Source organism: Lutra lutra, chromosome 7 (assembly GCF_902655055.1).
Source record: "Lutra lutra chromosome 7, mLutLut1.2, whole genome shotgun sequence".
NCBI classification, from domain to species: Eukaryota; Metazoa; Chordata; class Mammalia; order Carnivora; family Mustelidae; genus Lutra; species Lutra lutra.
In genome coordinates, this window is record NC_062284.1 from 18,596,314 (window position 1) to 18,617,590 (window position 21,277).

At 42.6% G+C, this 21,277-nt stretch overlaps 1 protein-coding gene and 1 pseudogene across 1 annotated transcript; one reads left to right on the forward strand and one right to left on the reverse strand.

Moving 5' to 3' along the window:
* Nucleotides 1–3,251: 3,251 nt before the first annotated feature.
* LOC125105143 (ATP synthase subunit O, mitochondrial-like) lies at nucleotides 3,252–3,954 on the reverse strand (annotated as a pseudogene).
* A 4,475-nt stretch (nucleotides 3,955–8,429) lies between these two features.
* Nucleotides 8,430–9,383, forward strand: LOC125105482 (40S ribosomal protein S2-like). The gene has a single exon (XM_047739014.1). The coding sequence runs from the start codon at nucleotides 8,450–8,452 to the stop codon at nucleotides 9,338–9,340; it is 891 nt and encodes a 296-aa protein (XP_047594970.1). The 5' UTR covers nucleotides 8,430–8,449; the 3' UTR covers nucleotides 9,341–9,383.
* Nucleotides 9,384–21,277: the final 11,894 nt, after the last annotated feature.

Here is a 21,277-nt window from a genome sequence, read left to right on the forward strand (position 1 = left end):
AAAAATCATTTTAGAATGCTTAATTATACATAATTTATTGATGAATAGAGACTGTAGGTTTTACACAATGTTTTGCGGGCATTGGATTCTTAAAATTACAGTTGTCACATTTCTTGGGTATAATTAGATGGGGAATAGCATTTTACATTGTTTAAAAAAAGGGAGTGGGGGAGAAATGTCAAAGATTTTCTGTCTGGCTTAAATGATAGGTCAAACTACACAGAAATCTCTCTGGTTTTGGAAACTGGCATTTGGGCCTAGATTGTCCAATTATCTGAGCCATCAGCCTCAAGTCTGAGCTGTCCACAATGATGCTTTCTAGGCCCAAGGCCAAGGCTGCTAGGCCAGAAGAGCCTTCACTGACGTCAGGAAGCCAAAACTGGAGAGGAGGGGGAGGGAGGGACCCTCCAGTAATCTGCATCTGCCTTGGAGGAGATATTTGACTGGTAGTGTTCAGGATAAGAAATTTTACCTTTTCCAATTAGCTCACTATGATACGGTGTGTGGGAGCTTATTCAAGAATCCCAGTGCATTCTTTAGAAGGAGCCCAAGATTATGGAGCTGGAAGACTTCTGTCTTACCCTCTTTCTAACAGTATATCTGCTCCCCAACAAAGCCCACAGTGAAATCCCTCCCAAACTGGGGAGCCCTGAAGTAAAAGGCCTCCATCCCTGCTAGCTCCTCAGAGGTAAATCCAGTTGTATCTGGAGATGGTGTTCAACCCAAGACTCCATTTTTTCAGGGAGGCTCCCATATGCTTTATGAGTGGATATGAATCTTATTTTTATAAAGCTGTCACCAACTAGTTGGAGATGACTTGCCAATGGTTTGTTTTGTCACTATTTGCTGGGTGATTTATAAATTAAACACTGTGCCAACTTCTTTTAGCAGCCCACATGGATTGATATGAAGGGCTCTAGAAATCACCTAGTCTCTGAAATATTCTCTTCATTGGCCTCCAAAGGTGCCCCAAATGCCTATAATATTTACCCTTTGGACCAAGTTATTAACATGCAAATGTAAACTGGGATGGAGTAATCCCTTAGGTCATCATCACACAAGTGATGGCTATTCCATCAAGAAAGATAGCCCTGGGGAGATAGGACTGAGAAGTTTTGACATCAGAGAAGAAGGCATTTACAATATAGGACTTTAGGGTGGTTCTAGTGAGGAGGTTACATCAATGTAGTGGGGGCCTGAGAGAAGGGGCAAGTAAGGGCACAAAGGAGCAGGTGAAGACACACCCCACATCTCACCATGTTCATCATTCCTTTCACCAAGATGACCCTCTTCTCCCGGAGCATCTGTCAGGTGCCTGAATGTGTACCTTTCCTTGAGTTTCTTGCACTGAGTTAAGAAAACTGGTATGATTCCTACATCCTGGCAGCTAGCACATCACCCAGACCACACTGCCAGATCAGAATATTAGAAACAGACATCAATTAATAAAGTGAGGGTTTCCATTTTTATATTAATGAAAAACAAATGGTCAGTGTGTTTGGCGGAGGAATGTGGGAGGAAGGAATTGTGGTAGGAAATCAACACCCCCTATCTAAATATTGGGGGAATTTCTTAGTGGGAATATACAGCAGAAATGTTTTAAGAACTGGGAAGCGGAGTATCTTAGTGAGCTGGCAGAGAGGGGGTATTCCAGTACAAACATGGCTTTGGAGGAAGGAATGGGACAGGAATGGAATGTTAAAAGATCAAGGGCTTGAGTATTTAAGTGCCAACTGGCTATGAGAGAGTCATGGGGTGGGGAGGTGAAGGGGTAAAGGACAGAACTTGAAAATGATGCAGCCAAGTGTGGGACAGACTTTTGTCTTGTCCCCTTGATGTCCACTAGATTTGGGGTGCCCATGTCAGATCTCCAGCTCCTTAACGGTGATGGCCTCTTGGAAGGACCCCCTGGCAGACACAGCTCATCTTGGGCCTGGGTTTCCAGTCATTCTGGACTGAGAAGTGGACAAGCTTAGCAACAGAGATTGGGGAAACTCTGCTGCTTCATGCCCAAGAATATTCAGAACTCATTTATGCCTGGTCAGCCCATCAACAACATTGCTCCCACCTGTCCCCTCAACCCTGTGGGAACTTGACCTGGCCTCTCTTCCTCCCTTGGGCACATGACTTACTTTTTTTCTTCCCAGCTTATCTTTGGGGAATCACTTTTTAAAAAGCATTTCGTTACAGAAATTTTCAAATATACTGCAAAGCAGAAAGATGAGACAAATGTATCTACACATAGCAATCATCAGCTTCAACAAAGTATTATTAAGTCACAGATAAGCTTCTTAAATCTACATGCTGACACCCCCTTCACTCCCCCCTTACTGGATGACTTCAAAGCAAATCCCAGACATCATACCATTTTGTCAGCAAATAATGAAATATGAATACCCAAAAAGTTAAAGACTCATTTTGAAAAAAATAATAAGCACAATATTATTACCACATATAATTTTTTCAACAGAAAGTCATAATGTCATATAATATGTGGGATTTCTCCTGAGTGTGAGCACTGGAGCTGGGGAGATCAGAACTTTGGGTCAGGGTTCATGCTCTGAGTCCCAGGTTGGGGCCATCCTAGAAATCTGACAACCTTGCCAGAATGCACTGTTCTAACCTTCAAGCCCCTGGATTTGGTCCATTCTCCTTGCCTTTCAGCTCTGTTTTAAGTCTAGAATAGAAAAACTAACTGTGCTTAGTGAATGACCCTGGTCTCTTACTTACTAGCTATCTGGTCTTGAGCCCAGATTTAATGACAGTTTCATTATCAGAGAAATGGGATAATAGCACATCATAGGACAGTGGTGATCATTGAGGACAATGAGTTTTTGGGGTGCCTGGGTGGCTCAGGCAGGTAAGTGTCTGACTCTTGATTTCAGCTCAGGTCATGATCTCAGGGTCATGGGATCGAGCCCCCCACATGGAGCTCTGCTCTGATGGAACCTGACTAAGATTATCTTTCTCCATCTCCCGTGCCCCTTGCCCCAACCCCTGACTTCTATGGTCTCTCTCTCTCTTTTTTTAAAGGATCTTCATTTGGTCATTCTTCCAGGGTAGGTCTGCAAGTGACAAATTCCATTTTTTCTTTATCTTAGACTGGATTTATTGTCTTTTCATTCCTGAATGATATTTTTGCTGAATCTAGAATTCTAAGTTGACAGTTCTTTTCTTTCAGCGCTTAAAAAATGTGCCACTTTCTTCTGGACTTGGTCCATCCCTCCTTTCTTCCTTTCTTTTTTTTCCTTTTCAGGAAGCATTCTATTGTTGCTCCAGGTTTAGGAATTTTCACTGACAGAAAATCAACACTTTCAGAAAACCTCCTGCTTGGCCCTGCTCAGCTTCTGAATCTTGGTTTTCTCAGAAACATCAACATATTTCTCTCCAATATGGACAATCATTCCACCCATGACTAACAGATAAGTCTTAACTTCCAACTTAAAGAGTTGGCCTTTCCTTAGGAAGCTCTTCAGGACTGTTTTTAAGTCAGTAAAAGTGGTTTCATCTAAAGGAGATGCAGTGGTCACTGTGCACATTACTTCTCCTTGGTGGACACTTATCATGGTCGAAAAGGCAGATGTGACTCCAGGGGTATTGTCCAAGTGACCATTCTCAGCAAGCAAATTGATCAGGTTGGATGTGAGAGGAGAGAACCTCTCTCTTGAGCTCAAGTCATTTAGCTTTTCACTTTCGTGGAATGCTTTACATAGGGACTCATCATGGAAGCAGCCATTTTGGGTTCCTTCAAGATTTGTGCTACTCTCAAGAATTCTTTTCCTACTTGTGACAGTTTATTCTGTTTAGATGTAGCAGATAAAGAGCAGTAGCATAGCGACCTTCGATACCATATACCTGAACATGCCGCCTCACAAGCTTGGAAAATGGTCTGACCACAGATGTACTAAAACATTGAACCGACTGAGACAGCCCAGACACTGCTGGGGTGGCCATCTTCTCTGGGTCTGGATTTGGTAATTTCTGATAAGAAAGGCAATGTCATTCAAATTTTCTTCCCCTATAGGTAATATACCATTTCTCTCTATGTGCTTTTCCCACATTCTTAGTTTTCAAAAGTTTGATTATGATATGTCTGGGCATGGATTTTTTTTTTATTTACCCCATTTGGGGTTCACTAAGCTTCTTGAATCTAGGTTTATGCCCCTTTCCGGATTTGGGGAAATTTCAGGCATTATTTCTTTGAATATTTTCCAGCCCCATTCCTTTCCTCTTGGGACTCTGCTAACGTGAATGTTAGTTCTTGAGGCTCTGTTCATTTGTTGTTGTTTTTTTTTCCCCAGTCTATTTTCTGTCTTTTTTTCAAAAGTGGGTGATTTCTATTTATCTGTCTTCAAGTTCACAGATTTTTTCCTCCATTATCTCTTTTTTTTCTCTCAACTGCACACAGAATTTTAAAACTTTATTTAGATTTTTCAGTTCTGCAGTTTCCACCTCGTTCTTTTAATATGTTCTCTTTCTTTCTTGAGAGGCTCCATTTTAAAAATCGTTTAAAGAGAGCTCCCAGTTACTTAGTAGAGCGTTTTTGTGATGGCTGCTTTAAAATCCTTGTCAGAAAATTGCAACATTTGAATCATCTCGGTGTTAGCATCTGTTGATTGTTTTTTTCTCAAGTTGGGATTTTTCCTGGTTCTTGGTATAACAAATGATTTTAAATATCATAGCCTGGGCATTTGGGAATTATGAGACTCTGGATTCTATTAAAAATCCTCCATTTTAGCAGGCAATCATCTGTTTAGACTTAGCACACAGGTCCAATCTGCTTCATTTGTGTTACCGTGAAGCTAATCTGAAAACCTAGGTGATATTCCCTGCTGTAGCACTCAACACTTTTGTCATGTTAATCATGAAGTTGTATATGTGGGTCACTTGGGGTCATTTCATATACAGGTTTAAAAAGTTCCTTCCTCCACTCCCTCCACTCTGAAATCCTCTTGATGACTCTCTGGTTGGGAAAGGAGGAATATGATCCGCCATTTCTGAGTGTAGATGGAAGGCCGCCTCCCTGCTTGGTCTCTTGAACACCACCCTGGCTCAGGAATCAAAAGGCTTCCTGCTACCACTGGGCAGGAAGTGGAAGCCAAGGATCACCTCTCAGCCTGCACTGGCACCTGGGGCTGGGAGACGCTGGAATTGGGTGGGCATTAATAAAAAGGGCGAGGCAGCACTTCTCTTTCCTTGTTCTTTGGCTAGAGAGACCAGGCTTTTCTTTTCTTTTCTTTTTTTTAATATTTTATTTATTTATTTGACAGAGAGAGAGAGAGAGATCACAAGTAGGCAGAGAGGCAGGCAGAGAGAGGGGGAAGCAGGCTCCCCGCTGAGCAGAGAGCCCTATGTGGGGCTCGATCCCAGGACTCTGAGATCATGACCTGAGCCGAAGGCAGAGGCTTAACCCACTGAGCCACCCAGGCGCCCCCCAGAGACCAAGATTTTCTTGGGACTTCAAAAAATCTACACCTTTTGATGTTTCTCAGCTAAAAACTTCTCCAGAACCCAATCCAGAACATACAGGAGACAAAAAGGAAATCCAGGAGTACACTATCTTATCATTCCTCAAGGCCCAAGATCCCTAGCCAGTCTGCTCTGTTTTTTTCACTATTCAGAGACTTCCTGTGTTTGTTTGTTGTATTACAACCAGGGTGTTTAGTTGTCTGTATGAGAGGAATAGGAGAAATGAGGCTACTCTGTCTTGTCTGACTCATCACCTCCAGAAGGCTCTCTGGTACCAGGCAGAGCTGACACCATTTAAGTGAGAGGAACCATACTCTGGTTTGTCTTTGCCTTGGATGTAGGCATTTTTCTCTGCCTTTGCCAGTGTCAGGGGACTGCTTCCCAACTTGGGATGACTCCTCTTCTAAGTGCAAGGCCACTGGGAATCTTCGAGTCATCGTGGAATTTTGTGGATTCCACAATCATGGCTGAAAACGTCAGCCTGAAGAGGTATCCTGTCTTGCCTGTGTGTGCACAGCCTGCTCCTTGCTGTGTTGGGGAGGATCAAGAGTCAAGGATCAACCATAGTATCCTCTCTGCAGGGCTTCTGTCCCCTGAACTTCACAGCTGTGCCATGGAATTGTCCCGCCTTCAGTATCTCGAGACTGCAAAAGCCAACAATTAGGAAAAGAAATCAGTCCCAGAGCTGCCATTTCAACTCTGTGAGCAGTTGCTACCTTAAAACAAACTCCCCAAATCATTACAAATGCAGGTGCCTGCAGATTTTCTTTATCTCTACCTTTGTCCCATGGCAGAAAAATCACACTTAAGGGGTGAAGGATTTCTTTTGAAAAGGAAAGTGTCATCTGAGCCTCCAATAATCCTATTTTCTCAGAGGAAACTATTGTCAAACAGCAATCCTATTGCTATAGGCAATCTTTTATCATCTCAACTTTTTTTTTTTTTTGTGTTGAATCTAGAAGTTATTTCCTCAAACCTTCCACCTCAGGTATTCAAAAATATGCCAGATTTAAATCCTATAATTCATAGATCTCAGAAGCACTTGTCACCAGGCTAACCTATCAGGAAGCTGCACGTTTTCACTGAGTCAATGTCTGCAGCACCCCAGCGACACTCTCCTTGGTGGATGGGACTCAAGAACGGGCTCCCTGGGTTTGGTTCCTCAAAAGCACACCTCTTTCATTTCTAGCCTTTATGGAAATTCACTTTCTTTTACTCTGTCTGTTCCTCAGCAACTCCCCAAAGTAACTATTACCTGAGTACTAGTGATTACTCAGGAGGCCTCAGCTTGTGGCTAAATTATATGGGATTGCACAGGATCTCATAGGTTCTACACTCTCTCTCTAGAAAAGTTAGGTCATTACCATCAGGTGGAAGTAGAAAATGTGTTCTTCTTTGGAGCAGAATAAAATCAAGACTGGGATCCTTTCTAAAATTACCATTAAAGTCCAGGACAACCTCAACTTCTAGCCACCCCCTTGTCTCTCCTTCATCCCTGGAATTTTCCTTTTGCCTCTGAATGTAAAGGGGTGGTGGGCCTTCAAAGAAAAAATTCTTCATTTTGGTGGAAATGTTCTCATTGTTTCTTGATTCTACTCATTAGTTTGGCTCACCCTCTTACTCCTCTTTAGATAAAGATGAAATTCAAAAGAGATGAAGAAAAGGGATTAATAGTAAATCAAGTCAAATTGCTGATAGTTGAGAAACCACCCTTCTCATTTTGAGACAAAAATGGTTCCCTAACTTTTCTTTGTGGGCAAAGCCTCTCATAAGCAACTTGGAATTCCTTTTTATAATTAATATAAAACTGCAGAGTGTCCATCCACAGAAAAGTGAATTCCAGCACCAGGCAGGCTGGTGATACGGATAATTTGCCTTTGTAATGACATAGAGCATGTAATCTGATGGCCGTGGGTAAACCTGGGCAGCCAGACCCTGGGAAATGTCCTGATTTTTTACTGTGGTCTTTGAGGATTGTCTCCAGGGCCACTGAGGCAAGACAAGGAACCTCTTAACAACCTGAGACCTCGATCAGAGAAGGACCTTCTCTTCTGTCCCAGTCGGTACCACAGCAGAAGAAGCAAGCACAGAAGGTGGCTGGCGGAACCACACCCCCACCAGCAGGCAGAACACTCAAGGGCAATGTTTGGACCCTTGGATGTGGGAGCCAGGGCCCAACAACACCAAGGGTAAGAAACTGCAGGCTGAAAGAGACTGTCCAGCTAGCAGGTGCACACACACGTACCAGCTCAAAGGGATACCACTTGGGAAGAGCCCGCAATGTGGTAGGAATGAGTGAATAGCTCTGCCAGCCACGTGAAAATAGTGATATACAAACCAGAGCTCCACATCATGGCTCAAAGCCACCCTAGATCTCTCAGAGTGATGAAAATTACCATGTGAACTGTGCAGAGCAGACACTGCCCCTGGAGCCAATGACAAGAAAAGCAGATTTTGCCTGGAACAGCAGATAGTTCTCTGAAGGGCTTATTGGGGGATAGGGGGCTCAGCTCAGACTTTGGAGACAAGTGCAAGCAATGCCATGCCCCCAGGTGAGGGGAGAGGCATGAGCCCCAGTAAACATCTTCCCTGGTGCCCTCACCATAGACACTCTTGAGACAGGTGTCCCATCTGTCTACCCCAATGCTGGACTGTTTAGCTAGGTTGCTTCCCCAAGCACTCGGAAGAGGCTTGGGCACATGTCTGAGCACCTGAATGGCACCTGTACCACCTTCCCTCTCACCTGTTCCGTTTATGTACCAGCCCTGCCTTTATTCACCAGTTTTCATCTCCTGGCCCTGCCTACTCCCAACTTCCCTGGGTGGGGGGGTCCCCCATCTCCCTCTGGCATGGGTCCACCTTGGCAACCCACACCCTCTGTGTCCCATGATTGGCTTTAGGAGTGGCAGTAGAAATGGGCAGGGCCCACAGTTGAGCTCTAAATTTGGGAGTGCCGCCTTCCTCTCCGAGAGAACACCAAATGGCGGATGACGCCGGTGCTGCGGGAGGGCCCAGAGGGCCCGGAGGGCCCGGGGGCCCTGGAATGGGAGGCCGCGGCGGTTTCCGCGGAGGCTTCGGCAGCGGCATCCGGGGCCGGGGCCGGGGCCGTGGTAGCGGCCGGGGCCGAGGTCGCGGAGCTTGCGGGGGCAAGGCCGAAGACAAGGAGTGGATCCCCGTCACCAAGCTGGGCCGTCTGGTCAAGGACATGAAGATCAAGTCCCTGGAGGAGATCTATCTCTTCTCCTTGCCCATCAAGGAGTCTGAGATCATCGACTTCTTCCTGGGAGCCTCCCTCAAGGACGAGGTCTTGAAGATCATGCCCGTGCAAAAGCAGACGCGCGCCGGCCAGCGGACCAGGTTCAAGGCATTTGTCGCCATCGGAGATTACAATGGACACGTTGGTCTGGGTGTCAAGTGCTCCAAGGAGGTAGCCACTGCCATCCGCGGGGCCATCATTCTGGCCAAGCTTTCCATCGTCCCTGTGCGGCGAGGTTACTGGGGGAACAAGATTGGCAAGCCCCACACTGTCCTGTGCAAGGTGACTGGCCGCTGTGGCTCTGTGCTGGTGCGTCTCATCCCCGCCCCCAAAGGCACTGGCATTGTCTTGGCCCCTGTGCCCAAGAAACTGCTGATGATGGCCGGTATCTACGACTGCTACACCTCGGCCAGGGGCTGCACTGCCACCCTGGGGAACTTTGCTAAGGCTACTTTCGATGCCATCTCCAAGACCTACAGCTATCTCACCCCTGACCTCTGGAAGGAGACTGTGTTCACCAAGTCTCCCTATCAGGAGTTCACGGACCATCTTGTGAAGACCCACACCAGAGTCTCTGTGCAGAGGACCCAGGCTCCAGCTGTGGCTACCACATAGTTTTATACAAGAAAAATAAAGTGAACTAAAGCTTGTTAAAAAATAAATAAATAAATAAATAAATAAATAAATAAATAAATTTGGGAGTGCCACTAGAGGAACACAGGAAAGGGGACGAGGAAATGTAGGACCTTCTGTTCCTTGGGTAACACAACTCCCCTGACAAGAACCCACAGGCCTCAGACTGGTTCTGACAGTTCCATTCACAGGGATCTGGTTTGAGGCCTGGGATGCTTTAGAATAGGATATGGAGGAGGGATGATGGATGTAGAGACAGGAGAGCCCCAGAAGGCAGGAAGAACACAATCTGGGTGCTATCAACCCGGGGAGGATGGAGAAACCCTGATCACCCTTAGGAACAATCAGTAGGAGGGAGTCAGGCCAGCAGTCAGGCTGCCCCAGAGCACAGAGGATGACGGTTGGTTGGTTCAATGAGAAGGGAATAATAGTGAGTAAGGTTTGAAAGGACAGGAAACTGCCAAACTTTAGGTGTCTTGAAGGCCAGCTCCTCCACCAGCCTCACAGGGCATGGAGGCAAATGCCCTCAAGAAATTTGTCCATGCTAGGTGGCTTCCTTCCCAGGGGTACTCCGATCTCTATGAGCACAGGAAACTGGTATAAGTTCCAGTCTTAATACTTCGTGGATAATCCTGAAGGATGATCTCCAATGATGTCAGCATTTTATTTTATTTATTTTTTTTAAGATTTTATTTATTTATTTGACAGACAGAGATCACAAGTAGACAGAGAGGCAGGCAGAGAGAGAGAGAGAGGGAAGCAGGCTCCCTGCTGAGCAGAGAGCCCGATGTGGGACTCGATCCCAGGACCCTGAGATCATGACCTGAGCCGAAGGCAGCGGCTTAACCCACTGAGCCACCCAGGCACCCGATGTCAGCATTTTAAATGCTTCTCATTGACCCCCAGTCCTCAGGATGAAACTCCATACATGAATAGATCACAGACCTAGACTGGACTTGTTGAAATGTAGAGGATTTTATTCCACAATTTTTGGAAATCCATAAAGATCCCTTTACCTTCTTTCTGAACATCTCTTTTCTTTGCAGATTCCATATCAAGCAATTGGCTTCTGATGACCTTTCCTTCACTTTCTACTCTCCCGTCCTTCTTTCTTTCCCATCTTGATTCCCCCACTGACCCCCCCCATTTTCACAGATTTCCCCAAATAAAGTCATCCAAAGATTATTCATCAGACAGAATTCCAGAAGTTTCTAAACTATCATTAAGTTGGATGTCTTCATTTTAAAGGAAGAAATTTGGGTATAAATCAAGAATACAGGGCAAATAAAAAATGCCTCATGTCAGTGGAACACATTTTAAAAACCAGCACACAAGCCACATGCAAAGTCAGATATTAGCATGGTCTTTAAAGATGTTACCACACAGATGACACATTATGATGAGTGAAACGTGGTGTGTCAGGTTTGAGACAGGAATAGAAAAGAAGTCAAACAAGACTCAGATGACTATTGTTTTGATGATGGAATTTGCAAGGTAAAAACATCAGAGACTTGAAAAGCATAGTACTCCAGATGAAAGACTTTAAGCAACAAAAGAACATTCATTACTATAATAAGGAGGGTAGAAGTAATACAACACAGTAGATTCTCAGCGTTTGTTGAACAAATGATCAGAAATGCAAGCTACAGCAAGTGACAGTTTTAACTAATGATTACAATACATACCTCAGTTGAATGGTTAAGACTTCAGACAAGTGAAATCTCATTCAACATGTTCATGGATGATTTGATGGAAAAATGCTGTTTCCTTCTTCTCAGAAAGCTACTATAGGATGTGTTCCATGAAAATGAGAGAATAAGCTGAGAAAGAAAGATGTGGGTTCTAGGAAATGAAACCCAATGAAGAAGAAGGCAGAGGGAATGTATAAGACAGTGATGAAGAAAAATCAGAGGTCAACATCTGTATAGCAGGCTTTAAGAACTGTCTGTGGAAATTGGTGCAGGGTGGGGAATCTGGGCAGGAGGGCTCTTTCATGCGATGGTCCAAGGGAGCTGGCTGGCACCAGCATGTGGGAGCCAACTGTTAAACATTAAATAGTTAAATTAATGCTGTAAGCCACTTGTTAAACACAGCCACCGTGAAAAATTGAGTTATGCAAACTAATAATTAAAGAAATCATACTAAAAATGAAGGTAATAAATATTCAAAATCAATCTCTATTTTACCTCGTTTTAGTAATATCTATGTTCTTGAGGTTATTCATGCTTTTTTTGCACTTGGATGGTGAAAGTATATAGTGGATGCCATTCCACATGTTTCCCCAGCTCTGTGTTCAGTGATGACACATTTAATAGCTGGAAGCTGGCCAGGGTGGGAGTACTTACACTATGGAAAATGACAAAAGGTGCAAACCAGGCCTTGGCTTGTTATTTTGATTGTCTGGACTTACGAAGATAATGAAGAAGTGGTTAGTAATGCAGATTAAACTTTAAAGTGTGCTGTGTTTGAAGCCTTCATATTATGAATAGCAGGAAGAAAAGAAGGAAATATTTATTCTTCCAGCATTTGAAAACTAATATTGGATGCAACAAAGGTGTTGCTCAAATCATTTGAACAAAATAAATGAAGTTCCAAAAAAATGTTTTCTTGTTTTCGCTTTTGTCTTCCATGTTAACATAAATGAAAGTACCAACTAACCGTCATGTGAGAACCATGCTCATTTCTTAGGGATGTGTAAGAGTTTGGCAAAATGCAGTGAAAGCTTCTCATGAGAACAGAATGGCTATGTGGGTGTTATGATAGAGTATCGCATGTTGTAGTGTTGATTGTAAATTGTAAGTTCTGTGCTACAAGTACTCTATGTCTGCTCCCATGTGCTTTGGCCTAGGACCAGCAAGCTAGTATGCAGAGCCTCCAAGAGAAGAACCTGGAGCAGTCAGCCCCAGTCACTCTGCTGGTCCACCTTCTCTGCATTACAATTACATGCATAAATATGCACATACTGCTAGCATACACAGAAACCATTAGTATGTACAAAGTGCATACATAGTCTGTTAGCATGTACATAGACTGCTGGCATGCATATAGGGCGTTAGCACGTACAGAGACTGCTGGCATGCATATATATTGTTAGCATGCACATAGACCATTAACATGTACATAAATTGTTAGCATATAGATACACCATTAGCATGTACATGTACCATTAACATGTATCTACACTGTTAGTATGCATATAGCTTGTTAGCATGCACATAGACTGTTAGCATGCACTTGGTCCATTAACATGTGCATAGACTGTTAGCATGCACATGGTCCATTAACATGCACATAGACCATTAGCATGTACATAGAGTGTTAGCATGCATATAGACTGTTAGCATGCGCATAGACCATTAGCATGTTCCTACACTTATTATGCATATAGACTGTTAGCATGCCCATAGACTGTTAGCATGCACAGACTGTTAGCTTGCACCTAGAAAATTAACATGTACATAGACTGTTAGCATGTATATAGACCATTATCATGTACCTACACTTACACATATAGATTTTTAGCATGTACATAGACTGTTAGCATGCACATAGACTGTTAGTATGCACCTAGACCATTAACATGTACATAGACTGTTAGAATGTACATAGACCATTAGCATGAACCTAAACTTATGCATATAGATTGTTAGCATGCACATAAACTGTTAGCATGTACATAGACTGTTAACATATACATAGACCGTTAGCATGCACATAGATTGTTAGCATGCACATAGACTGTTAGCATGCACATAGACTGTTAGCATGTACATAGACTGTTAACATGTACATAGACTGTAAGCATGCATATAGATTGTTAGCATGCACATAGACTGTTAACATGCACATAGACTACTAACATGTTCATAGACAGCATGTACATAGACTGTTAGCATGTACATACACCATGAGCATGCATGTAGATTGTTACCATGTACATAGACTATGCCCATGTTTATAGAATTTTACAATGAGGCAGGCACTCTTATTATAACCTCTCATTTCCAGACATGGGAGCTGAGACTTGCAGTGGTTCCTATACCCCACAAAGTCATACAGCGTCAGCTTGCCTCACCGTGCAGCCCAGCTCTTGTGCCCTGATGAGCCACCTGCCTCTCCAGGGTTGGGGTTGGTGGGACCAGAAGCTCTGGGGGTTACCAGGAGCATGGGTGAGCACCCCCTGCCCACCCAAAAGGCTCTCTGTTCACCTAATGGCACCATCTTCTGCTCTGTGTGATGGCAGTAATCCTATCACTGCGTGCTTCTCCTGAGAAAATAATTAAAGCAAGGCTCTCTGACCCCAAGCCGTTTAATTGTCCTGCTTTCACAGTCTTTGTCTGAGAGGACAGCCCTCGCATCTCAAGACCCTTGAAACATGTCTTTGCCTTTGGGTGGTTATTTCTGGAATTTAGGCCTTTGAAATCCCACCCAATTACAAAAGCTGTTTTATATTTCATACATCTCACTTGATCGGTCTATGCACAGTGGTCTTTCCACCCAGGGAAGAAGCTTGCAGCCAGTCTCAAAACACAAGCCCTTCCCCACACACCTTGCCAGGGCCCCACAACCTTCATGGCAGACTGGGGAGATTCACAGAACACCACGGAGAGCTTGGGCTTACAACCAGCTAGGTCAGAGAACACACAGGAGGGGGCAAGCGCAGATGGACAGACTCCCAGACATCTGCCCACCCTCAGGACTGGATGGTCTGGGCAGCCACCAGCACGCCTCATCTGGCCACATTCCAACAAGTCCAGGCAGAGTCACCTGCAGTCACAAATCAACTCCAGAACCTTCCCTGAATCACATTAAGGCTCTAAAATCAACATCTGACTCTGGCCAAATAAAGCCCCCCTCTTGCACTCGTTGCAGGAAGAATTACAGACTTTGTGTGGAATGCTTTTAATTTTTATCTATGTCAGGGCAAGGCTCATCTTACTGAGCCCTAACTTGGGTGGTGATTCGTGCCGGGTACCCCCACAGCCCTGAACAGGAGCACCCTCCCATGAACCAGGGTGGCCCTTTTCCATACTACAGGGGTGTCGAGAATCAGATGGTATTGCTTTTCTGTGTGCTCAGAGGATTGACTCCTGGAGATGGCCACCATCAGCTCAGTCTCCTGGCACATACCTGAGCCCACCTCGGTGCTAGCTGCAAATCTTAGCTAGGGCATAACTCCCACCCAGAGAAAGCCAGGTGTCATGGTAGGATGCCAAACCCCATGCACCAATTCATGAATCTAAAGAAGAAAGTAAAAAAGCAAGTGGAAAAGTCATCGTAAGCGCAGTCACCAGCGATAACATTAAATTGTTCTGGGATCTGGGATTTATGCCAGTTGAGCTGAAAAGGCAGGTGTGGTAGAAGCTGCGCCCTGAGACACCAAGACTGAAAAGACTGAATCACATGACCTTGAACCAACCACACTTCGTATAGGGCTTGGCACATAGTTAGTGCTCAATAAATGTTAGCAGCTCTTTTTGCTTATTTGCTTCTATTATTAATATTTAAATTTATATCATTCAATTTGACTTTAATTTGATGTACTGTCCTATGAGTTTTCACCCATGGGTAGATTTGTGTAACTACCACCAATTGGTTATGGAAAATTCCATCACCCCAAACAAATCCTTCATGCTGCCGCTTTATGGTCAAACTCTTTTCCCATTCCACCCCCAGGAAACCACTGATCCGTTTTCTGTCTCTCTAGTTTTGCCTTTTCCAGGATGTCATGTAAGTGGATTTAGAGAGTAGAGAAGCTTCTGACACTGGTTTCTTTCACTAGCTCGATGCCTTGGAAACATCTGTGTTGCCATGTGTATCAGAAGTCCGTTCCTTCTGACTGCTGAATAGTATTCCACAGTACACATACATGTCCACAGTTTGTCAATCCATCCATCCAGCAATACTGGGGTTATCTCACTTTGGGGCAGTCACAAAGATGGTTTCTCTACAGATTCATGAATAGGTTTTTGTGTGAACATGTTTGCATTTTTCTAGAACAAATACCTAAGAGTGAGATTATTGGGTCCCATGGTCAGTACGTGATTATATTTACAAGACACCGACAAATTATGGTGCAGAATAGTTACATTCTCATCAATGTAGGAGAGTGCCCGTTGCCACACTCTTGCTAGTACTTGGTAGTGTCAGTATTTTTCATTAAACCATTCTAGTAGGTGTGAAGTGGTATCACAGGGTGATTCAAATTTGCATTTCTTCAGTGGCTAGCGATGTTGAGCATCTTTTTATGGGCCTATTTGTTACCCTTATATCTTCTTTGGGGAAGTGTCCGTTCAAATATTTTGCCCATTTTTAAAATTGGGTTGCTTATTTTCTGACAGGTGAGTTTTGAGAGTTCTTTACAGATTCTGGGTATAAGTCCTTTATCTGAAACATGATTAGCAAATATTTTCTCCCAGTCTGTGGCCTGTCTTTTTATTTTCTTTAAAGTGTGCTTTTTGCAAAGCCAAAGATTTTGATTTGATGAAATTGAATGTATGAAGTTTTTCCTTCAATCATCCGGTTGATGTCATATATGAGAACTTTTTGCCTGACCCAAACATAAAGATGTTCTCCTGATTTCCTTAGAAGTTTTATAGCTTTATAGTTTTACATGATCTATTTTGGGTTAATTTTAAGATATGAGGTCAAGGATTTTTTAGTTTTTAAGTTTTTGTTTTGCTTTGTTTTTTTTTTTAAATTATTTATTTATTTATTTTAATTTCTTTTAATTTCCAGAATTCATTGTTTATGCATAACACCCAGTGCTCTATGCAATACGTTTTTGTTTTTGCTTATGGGTGTCCACTGGTTTTAACTGCCAGCCAATATTAACACGGAATTTTATCTCCTCTTCATATCAGTCTTTTTTTCTCTGTAAATTGAAGATCATTTTTCCTTATCTCAAATAAAAAGATACATATGTGAAATGGCCTAGCTCAGTGCCTGGCATGTGGTTCCTGGGAAAATACATAAATAAATATCGGTTTAAAAGACACACACACACCTAGAAAAAAAGACAGCTGCAAATGAGGCCAAATATTAAAATCCATCACCTGAAGTTAAATTCTGAGATCACGAGGTAACATTAGCTGCTCTGACTCAAAACCACTAAAGAGGAGTCATCACTGGCTCCCAGGTAGCCTCTGTGGAGAGACCCTCCCGGAGGAGAACATCCTCGCTTTCCCTTAGAAATGAGGTCCCTGGTGCGTCCCAGTTGAGGGTCAGACAGGCTAACCATTAAAAGGCATTGACCTCAGCCCAAGTGGAAAACCGTCCTCATACACTGCAGCACGTAGTTTGCATGAGAGGGTGCGTAGACATGCGTACGCACACGGGGTGTGTACAAAACCCACTCCTTCCAGGCAGACTGCAGATCCGCAGACTTTGCCTGCCCGGACCCCTCCTGGGAGCTGTCTTCATGGGAACGATTTACCCCGGGACTCCAAGACCACAAAACTCATCCAACAAAGGAGCTCATTTACTTTCTGACATGGTTAATGTCCCTATTTAATGACCCTCTTGTATCACACTCAGCACCCTAAATTATAGGGCAGCCCAAGCAATTACATAGCAGGATCTCAGACGGCCCCTCTTCCCAGGAGCTGCAGCATGGTCCCCACGCAGCTCAGGGCTCCACGGGGTTTCGAGCCCTGCCCGTGAGCTGCGGGCCTCGGCTCCCATCAAAGGAATTGTTTGCACCTCCTTGTGGTTCCAGATCACTGGCCCCTGGGATTTTCTGCCACAGGAAATATTATTCTGAATGTCTGCAAGGCTACAAAATGTCTTTCCTGTAGTTCTCACTCAAGGAGCAGAGTCCGTGTTTTCTGACTGTGTTTTCGAGGGGGAAAAAAATCCTTGGCGTGCTCTGAAATGTCTGTGTTATGAAAGACCATTTTTCCATAATGACCCTACGGGATGAAAGTAGTTATGGCAAGGATTTCACAAACAGGAGTCCCCGAACTTGCTCCTGACCATTTCCCGGCTCAGAGTTCAGCCAATTAGGCGGGGTTAGCACCTAGCAAAAAGGCTCTCAGATGGGTTTAAGGGATTTTTGCAACCTTGACATTAATTGTAAGGTTAATTGTAAGGTAAAAAGGTAAAAATCTGATGCCCGGGACCCACATTCAAGGGCTTACATCTAAGAAAACATATGGCGTTTCTGGAACACTGAAAAGAAATTAAAAATAAATAAAAAAAAAAAAAAAGAAAAAAGAAAACGTATGGTGACTTATAGGTTGACACATTCAAAGACACACTTCTTAGCTTTGACCTACTATTTATTCAGTAAATAATGACTTTTGAGGAGATGAAACTGTGGAAAACATACATTGCCTATGAAAAGAAATTTCACTTTGAAAAACAATGTCACACTCTAACACTTAGAAACCACTTTATAAATACGAGAAATAAACCAATCTATGTTTTGATGAGACAAAATAGGGAATGACAGGTTATAGAAATTAGCATTCAGAATAAGAGGTAATAGCTTAAACTCCTGTAACTATATCCATTTGGTTTACTAAAAATAGATCAGGTGGAAAGGAGAGCCCTCTTGAAAGAAAGTAATTGCAGGCGGGTGACAAGAGGGCTGGATTTTCTGTTCAAACATTGTTTGACTCTGTTCTGAATCCTCGAACTCCTGAGCTGGCCCTAGAAAGGGATTTATTGCCACCTTGGGGGAAAAGACTCTTCGGATGTTATCGAAAGGGAAGGAACAATGGCTATTGTCTTCCTTCCAGCATTCCAACCACTGCTTGGTTATATATTCTGGGCTTTATCTCAGTCCCACCAGAGATGAATTAATCACTCAGAGCTCTCAGTTTCCTGGGTGGGAAATAGATGGGAAAAAAAATTCCCATCTTACAGAGTTGTTGTGAGAACTGACATAAGGCGGCTTTGACATAGAATGAAGATTCAACATTTAGTTGGTGTCATTATTGTCACGGTTATTATTTGATGATACCTTGAAGATGTTCAACTTGGGAGATACTGCATTGTCTCATGAGCTGATGGCTGACCCAATTAGTGTAAAACCTAATATATTCCTCCTTTCTTCCTCTCTCTCTTACTCTCCCTCTCTTCCTCTCTCTCTTTCTCACACACACACACACACACACACACACACACACCCCACATAGAACTGAATTTAATTATAAGTTATTAAGCATTAGAATGCTTGGTTTCTTTTCAGCTCCTAATTATAAAACAATAGTAATTACTTTAAAATAATAACAATTATTGCTATATGGCACCAAAGTCGAGTACTGGTGGAATTTATAAGGAACATGAGTGAGCTGCCTTGAGATTCACATACAGCTGGGTTTGCTCTAACAGAAAAAGAAACTGTGGAAGAAACAAAGAGACGTTAAAGGCAAAGCATAAGAGGAGAACTAGTAGGTAATGTACTCTCTCTTCTATTCTGAGTTGACCAACTGGGGGGACCCACGCCATTCGCTCCAGCTGGCAATAGAAGGAAAGCCTGGCTCACAGGGGCAACATAGAAACCATAATAGAAAACACCCCTTGGCCTGCTGTAGTTGATAGCATGTAATACAAAACACATTTGTCATTTTCCCTTATATCTAAATAAATAAATGCCCAGGGGGAAAGGGAAGCTCACTACAGTAATCACATTTGGTGATGTGTCTCAAGAAAGAATGCACACCCAAGGACTGGCACAGAAGATGTGGACAGCAATCAGCCAAATGAAACAACCAGAAAAGACCCACCACGTTGGGACAGGGTGGAAAATGGCAGATGGTGTGGGCAATGGAACCAAATGAATCCCTTGAGAATTATATCATTTTCATCAGATTGAGTCATTGTGGGAAAATTGGGGGGAACAAATCAAAATCCATTACTTCAGGGAGTATTCAGGGCTAAAGGCATCATTTTATAGGTTGTATGTGAATATTCGTAAAACCCACATTGGGTTTTATATGCCGCATTTCTGAATGATTTGGAGCAACACCTTCCCTTGGAGACCCAGGAGAGAGGAGGGAGTTGTCTGTTGGAGAGGCTCTTAATGTCCATGGTGGCACATAGAAAAGATAAGGGATGAAGTGTGGTCACTCCCAAAGCCAAGGGTGGAGTTGGAACCACAGCCCATCTGGGAAGGTAATGTCCTACAGAGGCCATGTCTATCTGTTCTGAGGTCATTAACTAGATTCTCAATTTCGCTCCTCCTGTGCGGTACCAACGGGCCTGGATTATTTCTGGCAGGGACTCCAAGAGCATCCTACATTAGCACGGGCACCTGGAATCACTTGGCTTCCCCTGATATGACATTCACAGATATAGGAACATATTTCAACACTCCTTTCTTCCTTTTGTGTCCTATATGTCTCTATCCTCCCAGAAACTAAATTTCTAAACCTATGCAACCTCTCTCAAAAGGGCGTAGTTTAACAGGGTAGGCCCTTTTATTTAACTGAATCCTTGATCCTACCCCTGGTAAATTGGGAAAATAAAGTTAAATAAGCAAGGAAAACAAAGTAGAACTTCTCAAAGTGTGGGGAGGCAGGCAGAAATGAAGATCAAAAGTTTTGCTTCATTTGTTTTTGATTTATCTTAAGTATTCAAGATCGAATAGCATTGGTAGAGGAAAAATGTACAGCGATTACTCACCCTATAAGGACTTTTTCACAAATATAAGTAATCTAGCAAGAGTGGTTCTTAAAAGCAACTGATTCCTACAAGTTTTAATAACTTTCTGATCCCCAGGTCTCAGGCCCAAAACTAAATACAAAACAGAACAGAACATCAGAATATAAGAAAATAGGGGCACCTGGCCAGCTCAGACAGAAGAGCATGCGACTCCTGATCTCAGGGCCATGAGTTTGAGCCCCACATAGGGTACAGAGATTATTAATAAATACAACTTTTAAAAAAGAATATTAGAAAATAAAAATAATAAATATAAATATCAGAAACTACATATTATAGCTAAAACAATACTCTGAGGAAATTTCATAGCCTTAAGTACTGAAATTAATAGTGTATGCACTCAAAAATATTAGGGAGAGAGCAATAAAATAAATCTGAAGATATTCCAGGGAGAGAAATAGTAAAAATAAAAGGAGATAAGAGGAAAACATGGTAGAACTGCCAACTAAGTCCAAAAGATCCCTCCCACCCCAAGGAAAAGGGAGTGAGTTAATGTTACAAAAACAATAAAATTTTAATTATAAATAAACAATTTATCAAATGGAGGGAAATGGAGGAAAGCCAAAAAAAGAAAGAAAAATATGGAAATGGGGAAAATTCTCAGCTACAAGGAAAAATTCGATTACTTGGTTCAGTTCTACAAAGTAAATGTGAAAACCTCAATGATTTTCCAATAAAATAAATATAAATTATTAAAATAAAATAAAATATAAAATATATATATTCCAATAAAATAAAATATAAATTATTAAAAATAGAACCAGAAGAGATAGAAATAGAAACAACGTGATTTGCATAGTAGAAATTTTATGTTATTAAAAAGTTACTCTCCCAAAACAGCCTGGTTAGTATTGTAAATAGATTCGATCAAACATCCAAAGTACAGAACTTCAGTACTCTTTAAACTGCTATGGATCAGAAAGAAAGAAGGAAAACTTCCAAACCACTTAAATATCAGAATTTTTATTTTGAAATACTTTCAGATTTTATGGAAGAGTTGCCATGGTAGTAAAAAAAAAGTTCCCATATATCCTTCTCCTAGAATTCCCTAATGTTATTGTTTTATATAATTGGAGTACATTTGTCAAAACGAATTAATTAACATGGGTATAAAACTACAAACTACAGACTTTATTTGGATTTCACCAGTTTTTCTCACTAATGACCATTTTTAAAATTCCAGCATCCATTCCAACATAGTGTGTGGGCATTTGACAATTTATTTTTACAAGGCAAAAAATTATATACCCG